This window comes from Vicia villosa, linkage group LG2 (assembly GCF_029867415.1).
Source record: "Vicia villosa cultivar HV-30 ecotype Madison, WI linkage group LG2, Vvil1.0, whole genome shotgun sequence".
In the NCBI taxonomy this organism is placed as follows: Eukaryota; Viridiplantae; Streptophyta; class Magnoliopsida; order Fabales; family Fabaceae; genus Vicia; species Vicia villosa.
This window is the reverse complement of record NC_081181.1, coordinates 184,577,801-184,599,539: the sequence shown is the minus strand read 5'-3', so window position 1 is coordinate 184,599,539 and position 21,739 is coordinate 184,577,801. Positions and strand designations below refer to the sequence as shown.

Below are 21,739 nucleotides of genomic sequence, written 5' to 3'. Positions count from 1 at the left end.
TTTAATGTTTTGCTTGATAAGGCTTGTGATATCTTTCATTTAATCACCATCATCAATATCATGATCCTTTTAGACCCACACGTTGAAGGTTCCTCTAAGATTTTTAAATAGTTTTATTAAATAGATAGGTTAAAAAACACTTTTAGCTAAACGTGCGTATTGGCTTAGTGTTTTATTAATCACTCTAATATCTTTTATAGGACTCTTATCACTCAGACACAGACCAAGAGAGCTTTCACATATCGTCTCTTTTACAAACTCTTAAGCTTCAAGATTCCTTACTTGATTTTTTAATGATTTATCACTTCATTTGGGACTTGACTTCTTCCATCTTATGCAGCTTAATAAGGCTTCTTTGATAGACACCATCATTAGAGGTTACTTGATTAGAGAACCTCAAGAACTACTCTGAATGACATTTAACATTAAGTGTTATCCTTAAGATATTGACTTTGACATTTTGATTTCCCAGACATAACAACTTTATCATAAATTTAATGAAGTCTTCACCTCATATTGTTGTCATCCTAAAAAATATTTAGGTCATGTGAATGTTACATACATTATACCTTCATACATATAGATCCATATAAACCTTTATGGTTTCGTAATAATAGACAATTTTACTAGGTATACTTGAACTTTATTTTTGGAACACAAGAAAGAATTTTTTTGAAGCTTTTGCTAGATTTACCAAGCTTGTCCAAAATCAATTATGTTTTAAAATAACAACTTTAAGAAGTGATCATAATGGTGAATTTGTAGACCATCACTTTGAGGAAATTTGCAACAAAAATGGTATAACCAACAACTTCTCATGCTTGTGTATTCCACAAGAAAATAGTGTTATATAGCATAAAAATATTGTTTGAGAAGAATTAGTGCATACTATAATAAGTGAGACGTGTAACACCCTAAACCCAAACATATAATTATAAAATGTTGCGGAAAATATAAAGACATATTAATTAAGGGTGTCACATTGGCAACTTCAACTTTAATGTTTAAGTTAAATCATTTCATAGACAACTTGATTCTTTTTCTTTCGAAAACAACTCAACAAGAAAACGTAGAAAGAATATCTCATTATGATGTTACAATATAAGAGTGACACAGCAAACTAAACAATATGGAAAGATACACATCGAAGAAGGCCAACTAATTCCATCCTCTAAACACCAAATACATATAAGGCTCCTCAGTCCCTACTCGAGTATCTGTATAACAAGCGTAAATACAACACAGGAAACCTACAGGGGGTGAGAATACATCTTTCAAGAGTAAATGGTATGGTATATAAACGATAAGGTAGTATAAAATAATATTCACCATCCAAATATAACAACTACCATGATAATTCATACAATCACACATTAATACACATGATACTATGCAAGTCACACTAATATCTACTCCATATTCATGTGCTACAATTCTTATGGATGTTAGAGATATGTTACTGATTAATCCACTCGTCTTTGGTTCCTCTCTAAACTTGAGACTTGTTACTGGTTCCTCTCTGAATTGGTTACCCGTCACTGGACCTAATTCGTACCTATATCCAATATACAAGATGCATGACTACCACAAACAAATGCAATACTCATCTCAAACCTCCAACTCTAATACTCGTCAGTGGTTCCTCTCTGAAACTAAAACTCGTCACGAGTTCCTCTCTGAATCCAAAACTCGTATGAACATCCCCAATACAAGGCCATAACAATGGTTTTTATCTAAACCAAACATCTTAGCATAAACTCAATAATTTCATCATAACTCAGCATAATAATAAAATTATTTAATTTCTCAAGAATGGTGATCAACAATATCAAAACAGCATCAAGCTGAAGGATAGAAAAACACTTAGAAAGGGGGGGGGTTTGAATAAGTGTAGCTTTAAAAACTTGACTGATAAAAGTAAATTGCACAGTTATTTTTATCCTGGTTCGTTGTTAACTAAACTACTCCAGTCCACCCCCGCAGAGATGATTTACCTCAACTGAGGATTTAATCCACTAATCGCACGGATTACAATGGTTCTCCACTTAGTCAGCAACTAAGTCTTCCAGAGTCTTCTGATCACACACTGATCACTCCAGGAACAACTGCTTAGATACCCTCTAAGACTTTCTAGAGTATTCTGATCCACACGATCACTCTAGTTACAACCTGCTTAGATAACCTCTAAGACTTCCTAGAGTATTCTGATCCACACGATCACTCTAGTTCCTTACAACTTAATGTAATCTATTCTAAGAGTATTACAATTGCTTCTTAAAAGCTATAATCACAAACTGTGATATTTCTCTTAACGTTTAAGCTTAATCTCACTAATATATTACAACAGCAATGTAGTGAGCTTTGATGAAGATGAAGATTCTGAGCTTTGAATAGAACAGAGTTTCAGCAAGTTAATATGAGTTGTTTTGTTCAGAATCGTTAACCTTGCTTCTCATCAGAACTTCATATATATAGGCGTTGGAGAAGATGACCGTTGAGTGCATTTAATGCTTTGCGTGTTCCGTACAGCATCGCATTTAATGTTATACGCTTTTGTCAACTACCTCGAGCCTTGTTCACGCTGTGTCTACTGACGTTGCCTTTAATAGCTTCTAACGTTCCTTTTGTCAGTCAGCGTAGCCTGTCACATGTACTTCCTTCTGATCTGATGTTTGTGAATACAACGTTTGAATATCATCAGAGTCAAACAGCTTGGTGCAAAGCATCTTCTGATCTTCTGACCTTGAAGTGCTTCTGAGCGTGATACCATCAGAACTTCAGTGCTTCTGATCTCATGTTCTTCTGATGCTTCCATAGACCCATGTTCTGATTCTGCTTCGACCATCTTCTGATGTCTTGCCAGACCATGTTCTGATGTTACATGCTGAACCTTTTGAGACAAAGCTTCTGAGCGCTGAATTATGCATACTCTTTATATATTTCCTGAAAAGGAAATTGCATTGGATTAGAGTACCATATTATCTTAAGCAAAATTCATATTATTGTTATCATCAAAACTAAGATAATTGATCAGAACAAATCTTGTTCTAACAATCTCCCCCTTTTTGTTGATGACAAAAACATATATAAATGATATGAATTTGCGATCAGAAAGAGCAGACGACAAAAGACAAATTACACAGCTATAGCATAAGCATGTGAATATGTCTCCCCCTGAGATTAACAATCTCCCCCTGAGATAAATAATCTCCCCCTGAAATAAATACTCGAAGAACTTTAATAAAAGACTTCCCTGATTATTTCGGTAGAGACGATCACATAAGCTTCTGTCTTCATAGAATTCATAGCTTCTGACTTCTGCTTCCATTGGACAGCTTCAGAACTTGAATTTCTTTAGATCCCTAGAACACTCATAGCTTCTGATTCCTGCTTCCATTTAGGACAGCTTCAGAACTTGAATTTCTTTGATCTTCAGAACATTCACAGCTTCTGATTTCTGCTTCCATTTAGGACAGCTTCAGAACTTGAATTTCTTTGATCTTCAGAACATTCACAGCTTCTGATTTCTGCTTCCATTTAGGACAGCTTCAGAACTTGAGTTTTCTGGATCTTTAGAACATTCACAGCTTCTGATTTCTGCTTCCCTCGGATAGCTTCAGAGCTTTGAATTTCTACCAGCATCACTTCATGCTAGATTTGTATCAGAACATTGTTGAATGTACCAGAGCATCATCAGAGCATCTCTACATCCTGAAATGTTACAGAACAAAAACTAAACGACAAAAGTCAGCATGAACGAGTCAGAACATAAAATGTATATTAGAACACATGATATGTATCAGAGCCATATAGGCTAAAATAATGTATCAGAGCAAATAGAATTTTGTCAGAGCAAATAGAGAAATTTTGGATCAAATTCTATTATCAGAAATTCTGATCATTCTTCTTTCTTGCTTCTGATTTCTGAAGCTTGACAGCACTCAGCTTGCTTCAGTTTCCATAAGCTTATTCTTTTTACAGAATAACGCTTCTTATGGTTTTGCTTCTTGTGTTTGCTTTGAAGATTTTCTTCACTTCTTTATACCTGCAAAACACTTAAACCATATAGAACTTGCAGTTCTTGTTAGTAAATGTGTGGGAGCTTTATCCAGCAACTGATAGATTAATCAAATCATTTATCATTTATCTTCTCCCCCTTTTTTGTCATAACATCAAAAAGAATATTTCAAAAGATTCAGATGTATAAAACGACAAATAAAATCACTGGAATGTAAAACCAAATAAACTTTTCATTGATAATCAAAAGATATTACAAAAGGTTCTTATGTTTAACAAGATGAGAAACATTCCTAGCAAATACATAAAAAATCATCCCAAGAGGAAATGACTACAAAAATTAAAAACAAAACCCTAGCAAGACACATTCTGTGTCAACCCATCAAGAATCCCTGTGGTCTTCTTGTCTTTCCAGACTAGAACCTCCACTGTAGGAGAGGTTCAAGAGACCAAAGAGAAGGAGAGGGACAGTTCACAGACAGAGAACTGCTGTTGCAAACGGGGCTTTCTCTTAACATAGAAGTTAAGAATATCATTCTTAACCTCTTCCCATAATTCAAGAAAGTCTTCTGTCTTTGGGTGAACGTTGATAACAACATCAAAGAAGAGGTCTGACTTGAGAGGTATTAGGAGAGCCATCCCGAGATATGCATAGATCTGCCGCCTTTGAGTCATAGATCTTCAACAGGCTTAGAGCATGATTAAGAGATCCAGACAAAGGATTCAAGATGAACGCTAGGTTTGAACTAGGATTTTTTTTTTTTTTAAAGAAAGAAAAACTTTGTTTGAGCAAGAGAAAAAAAATGAGAGAGAGAGAGAGAAAACTTGATGAGGAATGCAAAGGAACGGAGGATTTAAATAGACAAAAAAATGAAAAAGTACAATAAAGAAAATGGTGAAAAACAATTAATGTTACATGACATGAGGAGAGATAATAAAGACAAATGAGGTAACTAGCATAGTTACCTATGGTCGGCGTCCCTTCAACTGCACGCGCGCTTATCCATGAACAGTAAAGACAGGTTTACCATCCCGAGATAGAACGTTACAGCTGTTTTGCTTTAAAAGAGGTTCTGAATCAACTTAGACAATGAAACGTTAGTAATAACCGAATCATAATTTCTAAAAGATTTTAATCAGAACTTCTGATTAAAAAATAATCCACTTTCATTTCAGAAGATACTCATACATAAGAACTTCTCATCTTCTCATTCTGGGCATAAATCCATACTGATGTTCTTCAGAATGAACTTAAACCTATCTTCAGCCAGGGGTTTTGTAAAGATATCAGCCCATTGATGGTCTGTATCCACAAAGTTTAAAGATAGAACACCCTTCTGAACATAGTCCCTTATGAAATGATGTTTAATCTCAATATGTTTAGCTTTTGAATGAAGAATAGGATTCTTAGATAAACATATAGCAGAAGTATTATCACAGAATATAGGAATGTTACTCTCATATATCTGATAATCTTCTAGCTGACTCTTCATCCAGAGCATCTGTGTACTGCAACCAGCAGCAGCGACATATTCTGCTTCTGTTGTTGAAAGAGCAATAGTTGCTTGCTTCTTGCTATACCAGGAGATCAAATGACTTCCAAGAAATTGGCAACTTCCTGAAGTACTCTTTCTTTCAATTCTGTCTCCAGCATAGTCAGCATCGCAGAATCCTACTAAGTTGTATTCTTTAGATTTTCTGTAAACTAAGCCAACATTAGTAGTACCTTTCAGATACCTTAGAATTCTCTTAACAGCAGTTAAATGAGATTCTCTAGGATCTGATTGGAATCTAGCACACAAACAAACACTGAACAGAATGTCAGGTCTAGAAGCAGTCAAATATAGAAGAGATCCAATCATACCTCTGTATAACTTCTGATCTACCTTCTTACTTACCTCATCCTTACCTAGGATGCATGTTGGATGCATAGGAGTTTTGGCTTCTTTGCAGTCTAGAAGATTAAACTTCTTCAGAAGTTCCTTCACATACTTGGTTTGGTGAACATACGTTCCTTCTGATGTTTGATTTATTTGTATTCCAAGGAAATACTTGAGTTCTCCCATCATGCTCATTTCAAACTCAGCCTGCATAGACTCAGCAAACTCCTTTCCAAGTGTAGCATTAGATGTTCCAAAAATAATATCATCTACATATATTTGACAAATTAAAATATCCCTTTTAAAGGTTTTACAAAAGAGAGTAGTGTCCAATTTTCCTCTAGTGAAACCATTATCCAGAAGGAAAGAACTTAAGCGTTCATACCAAGCTCTGGGAGCTTGTTTCAATCCATACAACGATTTCTTTAGTTTAAAAACATGATTAGGAGACATAGAGTCTTCAAAACCAGGAGGTTGATGGACATAAACTTCTTCATCTATATAACCATTTAAGAAGGCACTCTTAACATCCATCTGATAGAGAGTGATGTTATGTTGAGTGGCAAATGAAATTAATAGACGAATAGATTCTAACCTGGCCACTGGTGCAAAGGTTTCTGTATAGTCAATCCCTTCTTGCTGACTGTAACCCTGAGCCACCAGTCTGGCTTTGTTCCTTACCACTTCACCTTTCTCACTGAGCTTGTTTCTGAAGACCCATTTTGTACCGATTATATTAAATCCATCTGGTCTAGGAACAAGATCCCAAACATCATTCCTTGTAAACTGATTCAGTTCTTCTTGCATAGCAATTATCCAGTCTGGATCTTCTAGAGCATGATCAACAGAAGTTGGCTCGATCAAAGATACAAGACCTAATTGACAGTCTGCATTGTTCTTAAGGAATGCTCTTGTTCTGATTGGATCATCCTTCTTTCCAAGAATGACATCTTCTGAATGACCAGAGATGAGTCTGGATGATCTTCTGACAGATGGTTCTTCAGAAATGCTTAGATTCTCCAGAGAAGCTGATACTTGATCTTCAGATTCTTTGCTTCTGAGAAGCTCTGCTTCTGATGCGTTGCTTCTTGGCTCAACAACTTCTGATACATCAATATCACAATCTGCAAAATTATCAAACTGCTTTGGTTTTTCAGAACCAAGCTTATCATCAAACCTGATATTGATTGATTCTTCTACCATCAATGTTTCAGTATTGTATACTCTGTAGCCTTTTGAGCGTTCAGAATATCCAAGAAGGAAACATTTTTGTGCTTTGGAATCAAACTTACCAAGATGATCTTTAGTGTTCAGAATAAAGCATACACATCCAAAAGGATGGAAATATGAAATGTTGGGCTTTATATTCTTCCACAATTCATAAGGAGTCTTATTTAGAATAGGTCTGATAGAGATTCTATTCTGAATATAGCATGCAGTGTTTATTGCTTCTGCCCAGAAATGCTTAGCCATATTGGTTTCATTGATCATGGTTCTGGCCATTTCTTGCAGAGTCCTATTCTTTCGTTCTACAACTCCATTTTGCTGTGGAGTTCTAAGACAAGAGAAATCATGGGCAATACCATTTTCTTTGAAGAATTCTTCAAAGAATCTGTTCTCAAATTCACCACCATGATCACTTCTAACCTTTATGATTTTACACTCTTTTTCAGATTGAATCTGAATGCAGAAATCAAAGAACACTGAATGGGACTCATCCTTGTGTTTCAAGAATTTTACCCATGTCCAGCGGCTATAATCATCTACGATGACTAATCCATATTTCTTCCCTCTGACAGATGCTGTTTTGACTGGGCCAAACAGATCAATGTGCAAGAGTTCTAATGGCCTTGAGGTAGAAACAACATTCTTGGACTTGAATGCAGGTTTGGAGAACTTGCCCTTCTGACATGCTTCACAAAGAGCATCTGATTTGAATTTCAGATTAGGGAGTCCTCTGACAAGATCCAGTTTGTTAATCTGAGAAATCTTTCTCAAACTAGCATGACCTAATCTTCTGTGCCAGACCCACTGCTCTTCAGAAACAGACATAAGACAAGTCACCTTCTGACTCATAAGATCTTGCAGATCTGTCTTATAAATGTTGTTCTTCCTCTTGCCGGTAAATAGGATTGAGCCATCCTTCTGATTTACAGCCTTGCAAGACTTTTGATTAAAGATTATATCATAACCATTGTCACTCAATTGACTGATAGATAAGAGGTTATGTGTTAATCCTTCTACAAGAAGTACATTTGAAATGGAAGGGGAGTTACCAGACTTTATAGTTCCAGAGCCAATTATCTTGCCCTTCTGATCTCCTCCAAACTTGACTTCTCCTCCAGACTTAAGCACCAGGTCTTGGAACATAGACCTTCTTCCTGTCATGTGTCGTGAGCATCCAGAGTCCAGGTACCACGACATGTTGTGCTTTGTCCTTTTTGCAGCCAAGGATATCTGCAATAGGAATAATCTTATCCTTAGGTACCCACATTTTCTTGGGTCCTTTCTTGTTAGATTTTCTCAAGTTCTGATTGAACTTGGGTTTAACATTGTAAGCAATAGGAGGAACAGCATGATAATTCTTAATGTGAGTTTCATGATATTTCCTAGGTTGTGTCACATGCTTTTTAGTGTGTGTAATGTGAAAACTTTGAGCATGTGAAGTGTGCCTAATATCATGTGAGTGGCCATACTTGAACTGATCATACAATGGCTTGTATGTGATTTTCATTTTATCAACAGGTTCAAGTTTGTATGGGGTTTCACCCTCAAAACCAATGCCGACTCTTTTGTTTCCAGACACAGCATATATCATAGAAGCTAGCTGACTTCTGCCAATACTTCTAGATAAGAACTTCCTGAAACTTAAATCATATTCTTTCAGAATATGGTTTAGACTAGGAGTGGATTTTTCTGAATCAGAAGGAGATCCAACATTATTGGATAATTTTAACAGTTTTTCTTTTAATTCAGAATTCTCCAACTCAAGCTTCTTTGTTTCAAATTCAAATAGCTTTTTCAGCTTTTTGTATTTGAGACTAATCTGAGACTTGAATTCCAGAAGTTCTGTTAGACTGGAAACTAACTCATCTCTAGTAAGTTCAGAAAATACCTCTTCAGAATCTGATTCTGATGTAGATTCTGATCCGTCATCTTCTGTCGCCATCAGCGCACAGTTGGCCTGCTCATCTTCAGAGTCTGAATCATCTTCTGACTCATCCCAGGTTGCCATAAGACCTTTCTTCTTATGAAACTTCTTCTTGGGATTTTCTTTCAGAAGTTTTGGACATTCATTCTTGAAGTGTCCAGGCTCATTGCATTCATAGCACATGACCTTCTTCTTGTCAAATCTTCTGTCATCAGAAGATTCTCCACGTTCAAATTTCTTTGAACTTCTGACGCCTCTGAACTTCCTTTGCTTGTTCTTCCAGAGTTGATTTAGCCTTCTGGAGATCAAGGACAGTTCATCTTCTTCTTCGGATTCTGATTCTTCAGGATCTTCTTCTCTAGCCTGAAAAGCGTTAGTGCATTTCTTGATATTGGATTTTAATGCAATAGACTTACCTTTCTTTTGAGGCTCGTTTGCATCCAGTTCAATTTCATGACTCCTCAGGGCACTGATCAGCTCTTCCAACGAGACTTCATTTAGATTCTTCGCAATCTTAAATGCAGTCACCATAGGACCCCATCTTCTGGGTAAGCTTCTGATGATCTTCTTTACATGATCAGCCTTGGTGTATCCCTTGTCAAGAACTCTCAATCCAGCAGTAAGAGTTTGAAATCTTGAAAACATCTTTTCAATGTCTTCATCATCCTCCATCTTGAAGGCTTCATATTTATGGATTAGAGCAAGAGCTTTAGTCTCCTTGACTTGAGCATTTCCTTCATGAGTCATTTTCAAGAACTCATATATGTCATAGGCCGTTTCCCTGTTAGATATCTTCTCATACTCAGCATGAGAGATAGCATTCAGCAAAACAGTTCTGCATTTATGATGATTCCTGAAAAGCTTCTTCTGATCATCACTCATTTCTTGCCTTGTCAGCTTTACGCCACTGGCATTTACCGGATGTTTGTAACCATCCATCAGAAGATCCCATAGATCACCATCTAGACCAAGAAAGTAACTTTCCAGTTTATCTTTCCAGTATTCAAAGTTTTCACCATCAAATACCGGCGGTCTAGTATAACCATTGTTACCGTTGTGTTGCTCAGTAGAGCCAGATGTAGATGTAGACTTTGCAGTTTCATCAGCCATCTTTTACTGAAGCGTTTTTCTCTTCCTGAATCTTTTCTAAACACGGTTAAGTGCTTGCACCTTAGAACCGGCGCTATGATGCCAATTGAAGGATAGAAAAACACTTAGAAAGGGGGGGGGGTTTGAATAAGTGTAGCTTTAAAAACTTGACTGATAAAAGTAAATTGCACAGTTATTTTTATCCTGGTTCGTTGTTAACTAAACTACTCCAGTCCACCCCCGCAGAGATGATTTACCTCAACTGAGGATTTAATCCACTAATCGCACGGATTACAATGGTTCTCCACTTAGTCAGCAACTAAGTCTTCCAGAGTCTTCTGATCACACACTGATCACTCCAAGAACAACTGCTTAGATACCCTCTAAGACTTTCTAGAGTATTCTGATCCACACGATCACTCTAGTTACAACCTGCTTAGATAACCTCTAAGACTTCCTAGAGTATTCTGATCCACACGATCACTCTAGTTCCTTACAACTTAATGTAATCTATTCTAAGAGTATTACAATTGCTTCTTAAAAGCTATAATCACAAACTGTGATATTTCTCTTAACGTTTAAGCTTAATCTCACTAATATATTACAACAGCAATGTAGTGAGCTTTGATGAAGATGAAGATTCTGAGCTTTGAATAGAACAGAGTTTCAGCAAGTTAATATGAGTTGTTTTGTTCAGAATCGTTAACCTTGCTTCTCATCAGAACTTCATATATATAGGCGTTGGAGAAGATGACAGTTGAGTGCATTTAATGCTTTGCGTGTTCCGTACAGCATCGCATTTAATGTTATACGCTTTTGTCAACTACCTCGAGCCTTGTTCACGCTGTGTCTACTGACGTTGCCTTTAATAGCTTCTAACGTTCCTTTTGTCAGTCAGCGTAGCCTGTCACATGTACTTCCTTCTGATCTGATGTTTGTGAATACAACGTTTGAATATCATCAGAGTCAAACAGCTTGGTGCAAAGCATCTTCTGATCTTCTGACCTTGAAGTGCTTCTGAGCGTGATACCATCAGAACTTCAGTGCTTCTGATCTCATGTTCTTCTGATGCTTCCATAGACCCATGTTCTGATTCTGCATCGACCATGTTCTGATGTCTTGCCAGACCATGTTCTGATGTTGCATGCTGAACCTTTTGAGACAAAGCTTCTGAGCGCTGAATTATGCATACTCTTTATATATTTCCTGAAAAGGAAATTGCATTGGATTAGAGTACCATATTATCTTAAGCAAAATTCATATTATTGTTATCATCAAAACTAAGATAATTGATCAGAACAAATCTTGTTCTAACACAAGCAACCATCAATATTCAATAAGAAGTACTCATAACTCAACATAGCTCACAATTAACTCTATCTCTTTTTATTCAAAGGTTAAAAGTTACAAGGTATATCCTAATCTTAACTTAATTACTTCTCAAATCAACTCTGAACATATTAGATGACTCAAACACAACTCATTTAACTCTCATACTCAACTCTAAACATATCAAAAACTCAAACTCAACTCTACATATTTCATACTCAACTTTAAACATACCAAATAACTCTAAACGTATCCATATCTTATCTCACACAAATATATCACCAAAATATTGGAATTGTGTCCTAAGACATTAACAACTTAATTCACATAGCACCTTTTCAAAACAACCCCAAAATCATGTCTTCTGTTAGTCATACATCATATTGAAATAATTATTTAAAATATAAGATGGAGTCAAAATCAAGCAAATGAATATGTTTAAAACAGTTATAGATTATATTTTAAGACTGTTATTTTTATATTAGGACTTAAGATCTAAATCAGTATAGTTTAATCAAACTATAGGAGCTGGTGCAGACACCTGAGATAATGTTTTCTACTAGTCATATGCCAGGTTTGAACAATTCTTTAAAATATCAAAAAGATTTGGAATCAAGTAGACATGTTTTGGAAATCTTATAATGTCTATTTTCTTATGATATAAGGTTTACTCTTAAAGGACTTACAAAACTCAAGTTATGTGTGAAACAAGACAACCAACACAGGACTAAAATTTGACTATGCTTCTAGTATAAAAACTAGATAATTGCTACTGTTGTAGAGCTCTCCCACCCAATTTTCCCACTTCAAAAGAAATATTATCGCGTTAGCTTTCTAACACAACTGACCGCATATCAGAAGGACTTACGAAACTCAAGTTACACATGAAACAAGGTAGTCGGTCCGCTTCAATGTCTATAAGTGATTTTCTGCGTTTTCGTGCGATTTTCAGCCCCAAGACCCCCACCTTCATCAATTCAACATCCCATTTACATCAGTTCATCACATCCTTGAATACCACATCAAAACAACACTAATCTTACACATATAAACACAAATCATCACAATCATCATGAATTTTTCATACCAAAAATCAAACCATTAAAAAAGGGTTAAGGGATACCCATTCAAACTTTAACAAATCAAATCAACGACATTCAACAATATCATGATCATTTGGAATAAACATGCCCAAATAATTAGTTTGTATCAATAATAATATGATCCTCATTCTCTTGCCTTAGGGTTTTATAGCCAAAACCCTATGCTATGAGATAACCCCATTGAGACAGATAAGTATTGGGGTTCAAGGTCAACCCCACTACCTTACAACCAACATACCCTTTTATAAAGTAAATCTCCCTCATTACCTCGATTATGCCGAAATCTTGAAGCTTTAACAATGGAAGCTCTATTCTTTCTCTTTTATGCTATGGTTGCCTTAGTTTTCTCCTCTTCTTGTTTTTCACCAAATTTTCATGTATTGACACTATTATCTCCTTTTCCTCTATTTAAAATAAAACCTAATTCAATTTTATTTTTAATAATCGGACTAACTCCCCACAATTCTCCACTCATTCTATTTCACTCCCCATATTTCTCCAAATTCTATTTTATCATCCAAATCTCCTTTCCTCATATTCTCTATTAATTCTAATATAAAAATATAATTAAATCTCCTAAATTATTATTATTTTAATTATTATATTTAAATAATTACAATTAAATCTCTCAATTTTTCTTAACTCAAACTAATAATAATTAAATAACTAAAATACGCTTTAAAACTCAATTAAGTATACTAGGATAAAAATCGAGGTGTTACCAGAAGGATTTACCCAAGTACTTTTTAGAGGATGTGTTAACACTGCATGTCACATCTTAAACAGGATAGTCATTAGACTTGTCCTTAAGAAGACCCCATATGAGTCACTTAAGGGTAGAAAACAAAATATTTCTTACATATACGTTTTCGGTTGCAAATGCTGCATTTTAAATAACTGTAAGGACACACGTTAAGAAAGTTTGATGCTAAAGCTGATAAAGGAATCTTCCTTGGGTATTCTTTGTCTCGTAAAACATATAGAGTTTTCGATAATAGAACTTTACTCGTTAAAGAATAAATTCATGTAGCATATGATGAAACCAAAGTCCAAGAGACAAGGAAAGATAGTTCTTAGATTTTTTATGTTTCAAGAATAGTCACGAAATACTTACTCAAATATGACGTTCTAGGAAAAGACCTTCTAAAGAGTGAGAATATTAAAGGTGATAAAGAGAAAAGTGAACAAGAGGATGAAAAACAAGAGACCTAAAAACAAACTTACTCAAGATACAATCGTCGCAAAGGACATCAAGAAATAGAAACATTGACTTAGGATTTAGATGTATTCAGTATTGTCTATGATATCAAATAGGGGGCTTCGCTCATGATGACTCAATTACATCTAAGTTGTCAAGCATAAAAAAGAGGGATATTGAATTTGCTTCTAGGTAACCTTGTCTAATTAGGGTATTTTGTTGTTTGTCTTTTATTTTTATTTTAGTACAATTGAGTATCTCACAATAAACTTGATCCTCTTTTAAAATGGTTTGAATCATGATTTTTCTTGTTTCGAATCATCAAGATTATTTTGTAAAGAGAGTTTAGTTTGAGAAACATGATTAAAATCATGGGTTCGTCTTAATCAAATCATAGACGTATTTTTGTCAGATGGATTTGATTTGAGAATCGTAATCCTAATCATGAATTTGTTTGATTTGAATCGTGAAGGTATTTACCTCTAGTTTTTCAAATACGAAAAACATAATTTGATTCATGAATCTGTGTGATTCGAAATACATAACTCGGATCATGATTGAAACCATAGCTCAAAAATTAAGCTTTTTCGTTTACTTGATTTATTCACTTTCTTACCTGATTTGAATCAATTTCAATGTTTAAAGTTCATTTTTTACTTTGTGTGCTTTGTCTTTAAGGCATATAAAAGTATTGTATCTTCATTATTGGCAAAACATTGGATTAGAAAAAATAATAATGATAAGATTAGTAATCAATTTTCAATATCCTAAAATAGTCAAATAATGAATTGTTAACACATTAAAGAACAACCTTTTATAAATTCGATATCAACAATTCAATTAAAGTTAAGTTCTTATCATTAAACAATTATACTAATCAAGTATAAGAGGGGCCACACCACTTGGAATAGTTTATTACTCACCACATGAACCACTCGGTCCACTCCCATGATATGAGTATGCAACTATTGATGCAGCCACACAAAAACAAACAATGATAATTAATTAAACAAAACTAAATCAAGTTTCAATAGCAAATTGATGAGAAAATACCAGAAAAGTTGCAATATTTCTACATGAGAATATAGAAAAACATGAATCTTGAAAAAACAGCCTGCATTTCATTGTAGATTTTGCTCAAGACTCATACATCTTTACATACATCTATATTCCATATACAAACTTCTATCTTAGTAGCAAAATAATCACAATGATCTGAATTCAAATCTCTCGCCGCAATGTCATTTACACCATCAACCTCTCAGTGCAAGTCTGCGCTAATATCACCCGAAGAACAAACAAGCACTTATTTAGGTTTGTTCAAACTCAAAAACCCATTGAAATCATTGTTGCATTCAAACAAAGCCTTAGCAGTCATTTCCCTCTCAAACTTCCAAATATAATTCAAACCAACAAGCAACTCGGTTATAGCAGCTTCTGTCTTCACCTTATCAGCAAAAAACAAAGTTTGCAAAAGCAACACATTCGATTTCTTAGGAACCAAACTCTTCTCTTCAAGACTCCTTTCACTTTGCCACCTAATCATGTTTTGTGCCAAAGGTAACAACCAACAGAGTATCCTTCCCAAAGCATTTCTCCATTCAGAAGCCAATAAAGGATCACAAGCACAAAATCCAATCGACCCTTTTAACCTTAATCTCAACGACGATCTTATACTATTCGGTAACATAGTATATAAATCATCTCTTGCATCAACACCAACTAATTGAGGTGATTTAATCATCTTTTCCATTACAATAATCAGATTAGCATAATGTAATGATAAAGCTGAATCACCTAAACTACCTTGTGGTGGTTTCAAAACTTCACAATTTGACTCAAAGAACCCATTTACAATATCCACATTTCTCTCATCAAGATTGAAACTTTTCAATGGCCCAGATACAAAGCTTTCAACTTTTTGATGATCAGAAGGATAAACAACAGCAGAAGCTGATAAACTTCGCGATAAATAAGGTAAATTGTGTCCATTTCCAATTCCAAAAACAACCTTAATTCTTGCTAACAAAGTGAAGACAAACCTAGTTAATAACAGAACAACATTATCAAAACCTTTGTTCCATAATGATTTTTCTTTGAGATTCTTTACCTCTTGTTTCTGCCAGAAAATCTTTTGTTCAAGGTCACTGATTTTGGCTTTGCTGTTTTTGTTGCTGCTGTTGTTGTTCAGAAGTGCTTTTCTCAACGCGCTTTGTAAAAGTGAAAGCTCGTCGATTTCTTTATGAAGAGTTAACGTGAGGGACACGTAACGTTCCATTCTTCTGTGTTTGGATTCAATTTCTTTTAGGGTTGTGAGAGTCCAACAGAGTGAGTCGAAGCCCGAGTCAGCGAACTCAGTGAAAACTCGGTGGAAGGATCTGAGTGTGGAGTTACTGCAGTTCATACTGAGTCGAGAGACCGAGTCAGCAACGAGTCGGAGCGAGTCGGCAAACTCAGCAGCGGCGAGTTTGATGAGAAACGGCTTGTCGTTTGTGACTAATTTCAAAACGCCTTCGAGTGAAACGACGTCGTTTTGAAGACGAACAATGTTTGCGTCGGAGAGGGATTGCCAGAGATGTAGAAGCTTCGACATCACTCCGGCGACTTCGAAGGCTAAAACGGCGATGCGTTTTGGGTTTGAGATGGACGAGTGTGTCGTTTTGTTAGAGGGTCGAACTGAGTCGAAGCTGTGTGAAAATGCGGTTTTGAGTCTTGAGAGTAAAGTTTCGAGGGCCATTGGAAAAAGTGATTTTTGTTGTGAAGATGAAGAGAAAATTGAAGTTGGAGAAATGGGTTGATGGATTTTCTTTCTGGGTGTTGGGATTTTGATGGGTTTGAAATGGTGCTAGATTGTGAGTACCATGTGTTTGTGAAATTGCTTGACTGAATGAGAGAGATAAAAGTGTGATACTATAGCATGAAAGAGGGGGGAAAGAGAGTTATTTTGTGAAAGATTTTGAGATAAAGAGAGATAGAAAGATAGAAGTGTGATTCTTTAGAATGATAATTGGAGAGGGGAAAGAGTTGAGTGTGGTGTAAGTATTTAAAGTGAGGATTTATAATCTAGAATGATGTGCCTAATTATTCTCTTTTACCCCTTATCACTATTATTAGGTCAAACAAATCCAAATAAAAATGGTAAATCGATGAAAAAACAAAAATCATAAAATCAAAATTTATTAAATGTATTTTGATGTTAATTTGTAAAAAATATTTTGTTTGGATCAGATTTTAGATTGATTTTTTAAAATCAAACCAAATCACTTGTATATATTTTTATTATTATTTGTATGATATGTCACATTAATTTATTATTTTATAATATTTGATATTTTGATTTTATTTATGAGAAATTCTAACCAATACTCTCAGGGCAATAATTAAGATTTTAAAAATAGTAAATTTATATCGGTAATCTGTGTATTTAATGCCTCGAAAATTGAAATATTATATTTTCTATAAAACATTTTTTTTTAGAATACTTAACCATTAACCTGAGGGCACTGGTTAGCAAGATCCTTTATTTATCTATTTTATTCCGACTACAATCAATCATTTTTATTTTATAATATTAATTTTTAATATATTGTGTGTTATATATTATATTAAACATATTATTTATTAGTATTTATAATATTACAAAAATACAATTTTTAATTTAAATATTAAAAAATTGATCCAAATTAAACTGCATTAAATTATATCGGATCAGATAATTTTTTTTAACATATCGGCTGTGTTTGGTAAAACTAGCTGATAGCTGGTAGCTTATAGCTGATAGCTGGTAGTTGATAGCTGGTAGCTGGTAGCTTTTAACTGGTGACTGATAGCTGATAAGCTAATATGAGTGTTTGGTAAATTAACTGTTTCATTAGCTGATAAATACGAAATGACATAAATGATCATTTTAATTAATAAGGGTGATAATATTTTGTTAAAATAATAAGGGTATAAATGGGAAAAAAAGTCACAAGCTAAAAGCTACAAGCTCAAAAGCTACTTCAAATAGCTTTTGAAAAAAAAGCTAAAAGCTAGTAAAAAAGCTACAAGCTAAAAGCTAAAATAGCGTTACCAAACAGAGCTTTTTTATTAATGTGAGCTGAAAAGCTAAAAGCTAAAAGCTAAAAGCTCTTTTTTGGGTGTTACCAAACAGACTCATCATCTAAACTTAAATTGAACTACCAGTAAGTACATATATTTAAAATAAAAAAAAAATTTATTTCAAAATCGATCTAAACTGAATTGTGACACTCCTGCTTTTCATAAAAGATTGACTCATATAAGAAGTTGGTTAGTCCAATTTATATCATTTTTCCCATATATATCTTCTAAAATGTCTATATTAAATAGATTTATTTACAAAGAGTAATGTAATATTCGTGTATACGGTAATATTAATTACACTAATTATTTTTCTAAACATGCGTAGAAACTAATTTTTTTCTAAATATAAGTAAAAGGTGTCTATTGTTTTATCAAAGTACTTTTATTACTAATATTAGTATAGTCATTTTTATTATGAAAGTAAAGTTAAAGATTTTGATTTAAGAATAATGTAAACTAATATTAATTAAAAATAATAATTAAATTTTTGATGAAATATGTATAGTATTAACCAAACTAGTTACTTAAATTAGTGAAAATTGGAATATTTTAAGAAATATTTATATATAATAAGTATAAGGAAAATATTTAGATATAATTTTTTAGGTGTGGTTTGTATTATTTTCTAATAAAAATATGATAAGTATATAATTTATTTTTACACATATATTTTTTTCTCCTATTTTCAGTCTTTAAATGAGATGTCAAAGTAAATTTGTCATATTTTTATTGACAAATAACATAAATCACACCTAAAAAATAATCCACATCTAAAAAATTTAGTAAATTTTCTCCTTAATATAATACTTACTTAATTCAAAATAATAATACTAATATAATAATAAAAGTAATTGGATTGAATTTTCTTAATTTGGTAATGTACCGTAAAAGCTTCTATTTAAAGTTTAGATACACATGCAATTTTTGCAATGGATCTTAGATTGATTATGATGAAAGAGAGGGTTGGTTTAATGTCAAATACTGGAAGGTTATAGTCACTACAAAAGTGGGTAGAAGTTTCACTCATGATGATGAAGATAGCTCTTTTTTATATAATTGTGATTATGGTGTGTGGGGAATGTGAGTTCATGCACTTTGTTTAATTAATATTTTTGGGTTTGAGAAAGTTTTGTTGTATTATTGATTCTCTTAGTTGGTGGTTAAAGAGGCCTTTTATGTAGTGTTTGAATCCATAGAAACACTTTTTCTTAGATGCTGATATTATTTTATGGATAGAGGGTCATGTCATTATTGGCTCTTTCTTTTTTGAAATTTATAGTTTTGTTGCCACTCATTTGTTGGTTTCTTTCATGTCATTATAAGCTTTAATTGGACATTAGTTTTGGTTTAAAATAATAGAAAAGAAAGTTTGATATTAGGAAGGAATGATTAGCATATAGAAATCTCTTTTGTGAAAAGAAAGTATATCCAATTATTCAAGGATTGGAAATCATATATATATATATATATATATATATATATATATATATATATATATATATATATATATATATATATATATATATATATATATATATATATATATATATATATGTTGAAATTAAAACCCATATAAATAAAAATTACAATTCTATTTATAAAAATTGAAAATAATAAAAAAAATTGAATATTATTTAATGTATTTGAATGTCATTTTTTGAAAAACATCTCGATCGAGATAGAGTTTAAATTAATTTTTTAAAATTGATCTAAATCAAATCAAACTGTAATATAATATATTATATTAATTTACTATTGATAGATTTTTTAAAATTTATTTATTAGTTTAATTTAATCTATTTATTTTTTTAATTTATTTTTTAACCATAATCAATCATTTTCATTTTATAATATCACTTTTTAATATATTATATGTTATATATCAAATCAAACCTATTGTTTATGTTTTTAAATTAATAAAAAAATATAATTTATAATTTTGATATTTAATAACAAATCCAAATTAAATCCACAAAATTAAATCGAATTGAATAGGATTTTTTAACTAATCAATTTAAAATTAAATCGAATCGTAAATAAATTTATTTTTGAATCGGATAAATTTTTGTCACAAAATCAATCTGAAGTTAATGCAAAAAAAGCCCTTATATACCACTAGTTAAATCAAATTTGTGATATAAATTAGAGAAACAATATTAAAATTTTCTCTAATTTTCTAAAATACTTATCATTTCCATATTGATATTGATTTGGCGTAAGAAATATAACACCTACCATTAGATTGTTGTGAACTTGAAACAGTGTATGCATCAAATAATTTAAATAGGTGGCAAACATGTTATGTCAACTGCAAAAAAATCAATACAGTGTGATTTGTTGTTGATAATTAATCAAGTTTGACTTGAAATAAAAACATATAGATAGTGGTGTATGCCTACAAAGAATGATACATTTGAGAAAATCATAGACATAGTGCTTATTTTTAGTGGTTGAAATATAAATAAAACTCATTCATTCATGTCACATGGTTAGTATAACATAGACATAGTGCTTTTTTTAAGTGGTTGGAATATAAATAAAACCCATTCATTCATGTCACATGGTTAGTGGTGTGTGTTGGCCATGGTTGATAATATTGAAATTATGGGTCCTTAAAAAAACTTTACATTTTTTTTCTTCTCTAGATTGCATTTTTGTAGATCTGTTGGCAACAAATAATTGATAATGAAAGTCAAAAGAAACCAGCTTACTCAATGTATGTAAGGTTATGGTGAAATAACCTTTAAATAAGGAAGTTTGTTATGGGGAATTAGAGTTGTTAAAATTTTGTTTGTCTGATTTTAAACGAGTCGATTCTGACAGACTTAAGCTTATAGGGTTGGATTAAATTTTTCTTACTATTGGTTTAAAATATATAATTTAAGTTCCACCTTATACACTGGATTATTTAATCCTAAACGAATCACTTCTTTATTTTTTTTATTAAAAAATTAAAACCTCATAATTTTTATTATAATATACAAAAAGTTTATTATTTTAATTAGAATTTTATGCGGGATTAGAATTGGTGTTGATTAAGGGTGTTGAATTCTTGAAGTAGTGGCTGACCTCTAGTAGAGTGGTGTGGAGTGGACCTTCAAAGATTAACACTCAAATATCTAATTCAATTTTAGAGTCTAATTAAGATGAGTGAAGTGAGAAATAGAAATAAGAAAAGTGTACATTGAATCTCGCGTGTGCTGATTATATATATTGGATAAATTTTATTGGGCTACAAATGGTTGGATTGAACACTTGGGCATCGCCTGCATTGAGTCTTTGGCTTACCTATAATATTTGGGTCAAGGCTTGTCGGGTGTTCACTAGAGCCGTCAAAATGGACTAGCCCATAAGAAACGGCCCACCAAATCCAAAAAATCATAGGATTTGGGCCTTAAAATTATAGCTCATATTTTTATGACTTTTTTTATCCTGACACTAAAAAGCTCGCTGGCTAACACGTATGTGTCGCAGGTAACCCTCTAGGTCCGCATAACTATATATTTTTAAAAACATATTAAAATTTATATTATCTTACTACATAATAATATATTAATTTTTTTTACCTCACAAAATTTTATCTTTATTCAATTCAATTTTTCTTTTTTAAATATTATAAATTCAATTTTTCTTTTTTAAATATTATAAATTAGTATAATAAATTAATATTTAACTGTATTATGTTTTAATTCACAATTTTCTCATATTCTATTAATTTCTCTTATGTTAAATATTTGAGTTTTATTTTATACGATGGAAAAACTTAGATATAATTCTCTAAGTGTGATTTATACTATTTTAAAATAAAAAAGTGAAAAGAGAAAATCCAATATTGATTTCCTTTGGACCGTAGAGGAAAACCCAGAGT

General features: G+C 32.8%; 1 protein-coding gene across 1 annotated transcript; it reads right to left on the bottom strand.

Moving 5' to 3' along the window:
- Positions 1-14,817: 14,817 nt before the first annotated feature.
- LOC131653228 (protein PSK SIMULATOR 1-like) lies at positions 14,818-16,800 on the bottom strand. The gene has a single exon (XM_058923314.1). It carries the CDS (start codon positions 16,502-16,504, stop codon positions 15,074-15,076), a length of 1,431 nt encoding a protein of 476 aa, XP_058779297.1. The 5' UTR covers positions 16,505-16,800; the 3' UTR covers positions 14,818-15,073.
- Between the last annotated feature and the right edge of the window lie 4,939 nt (positions 16,801-21,739).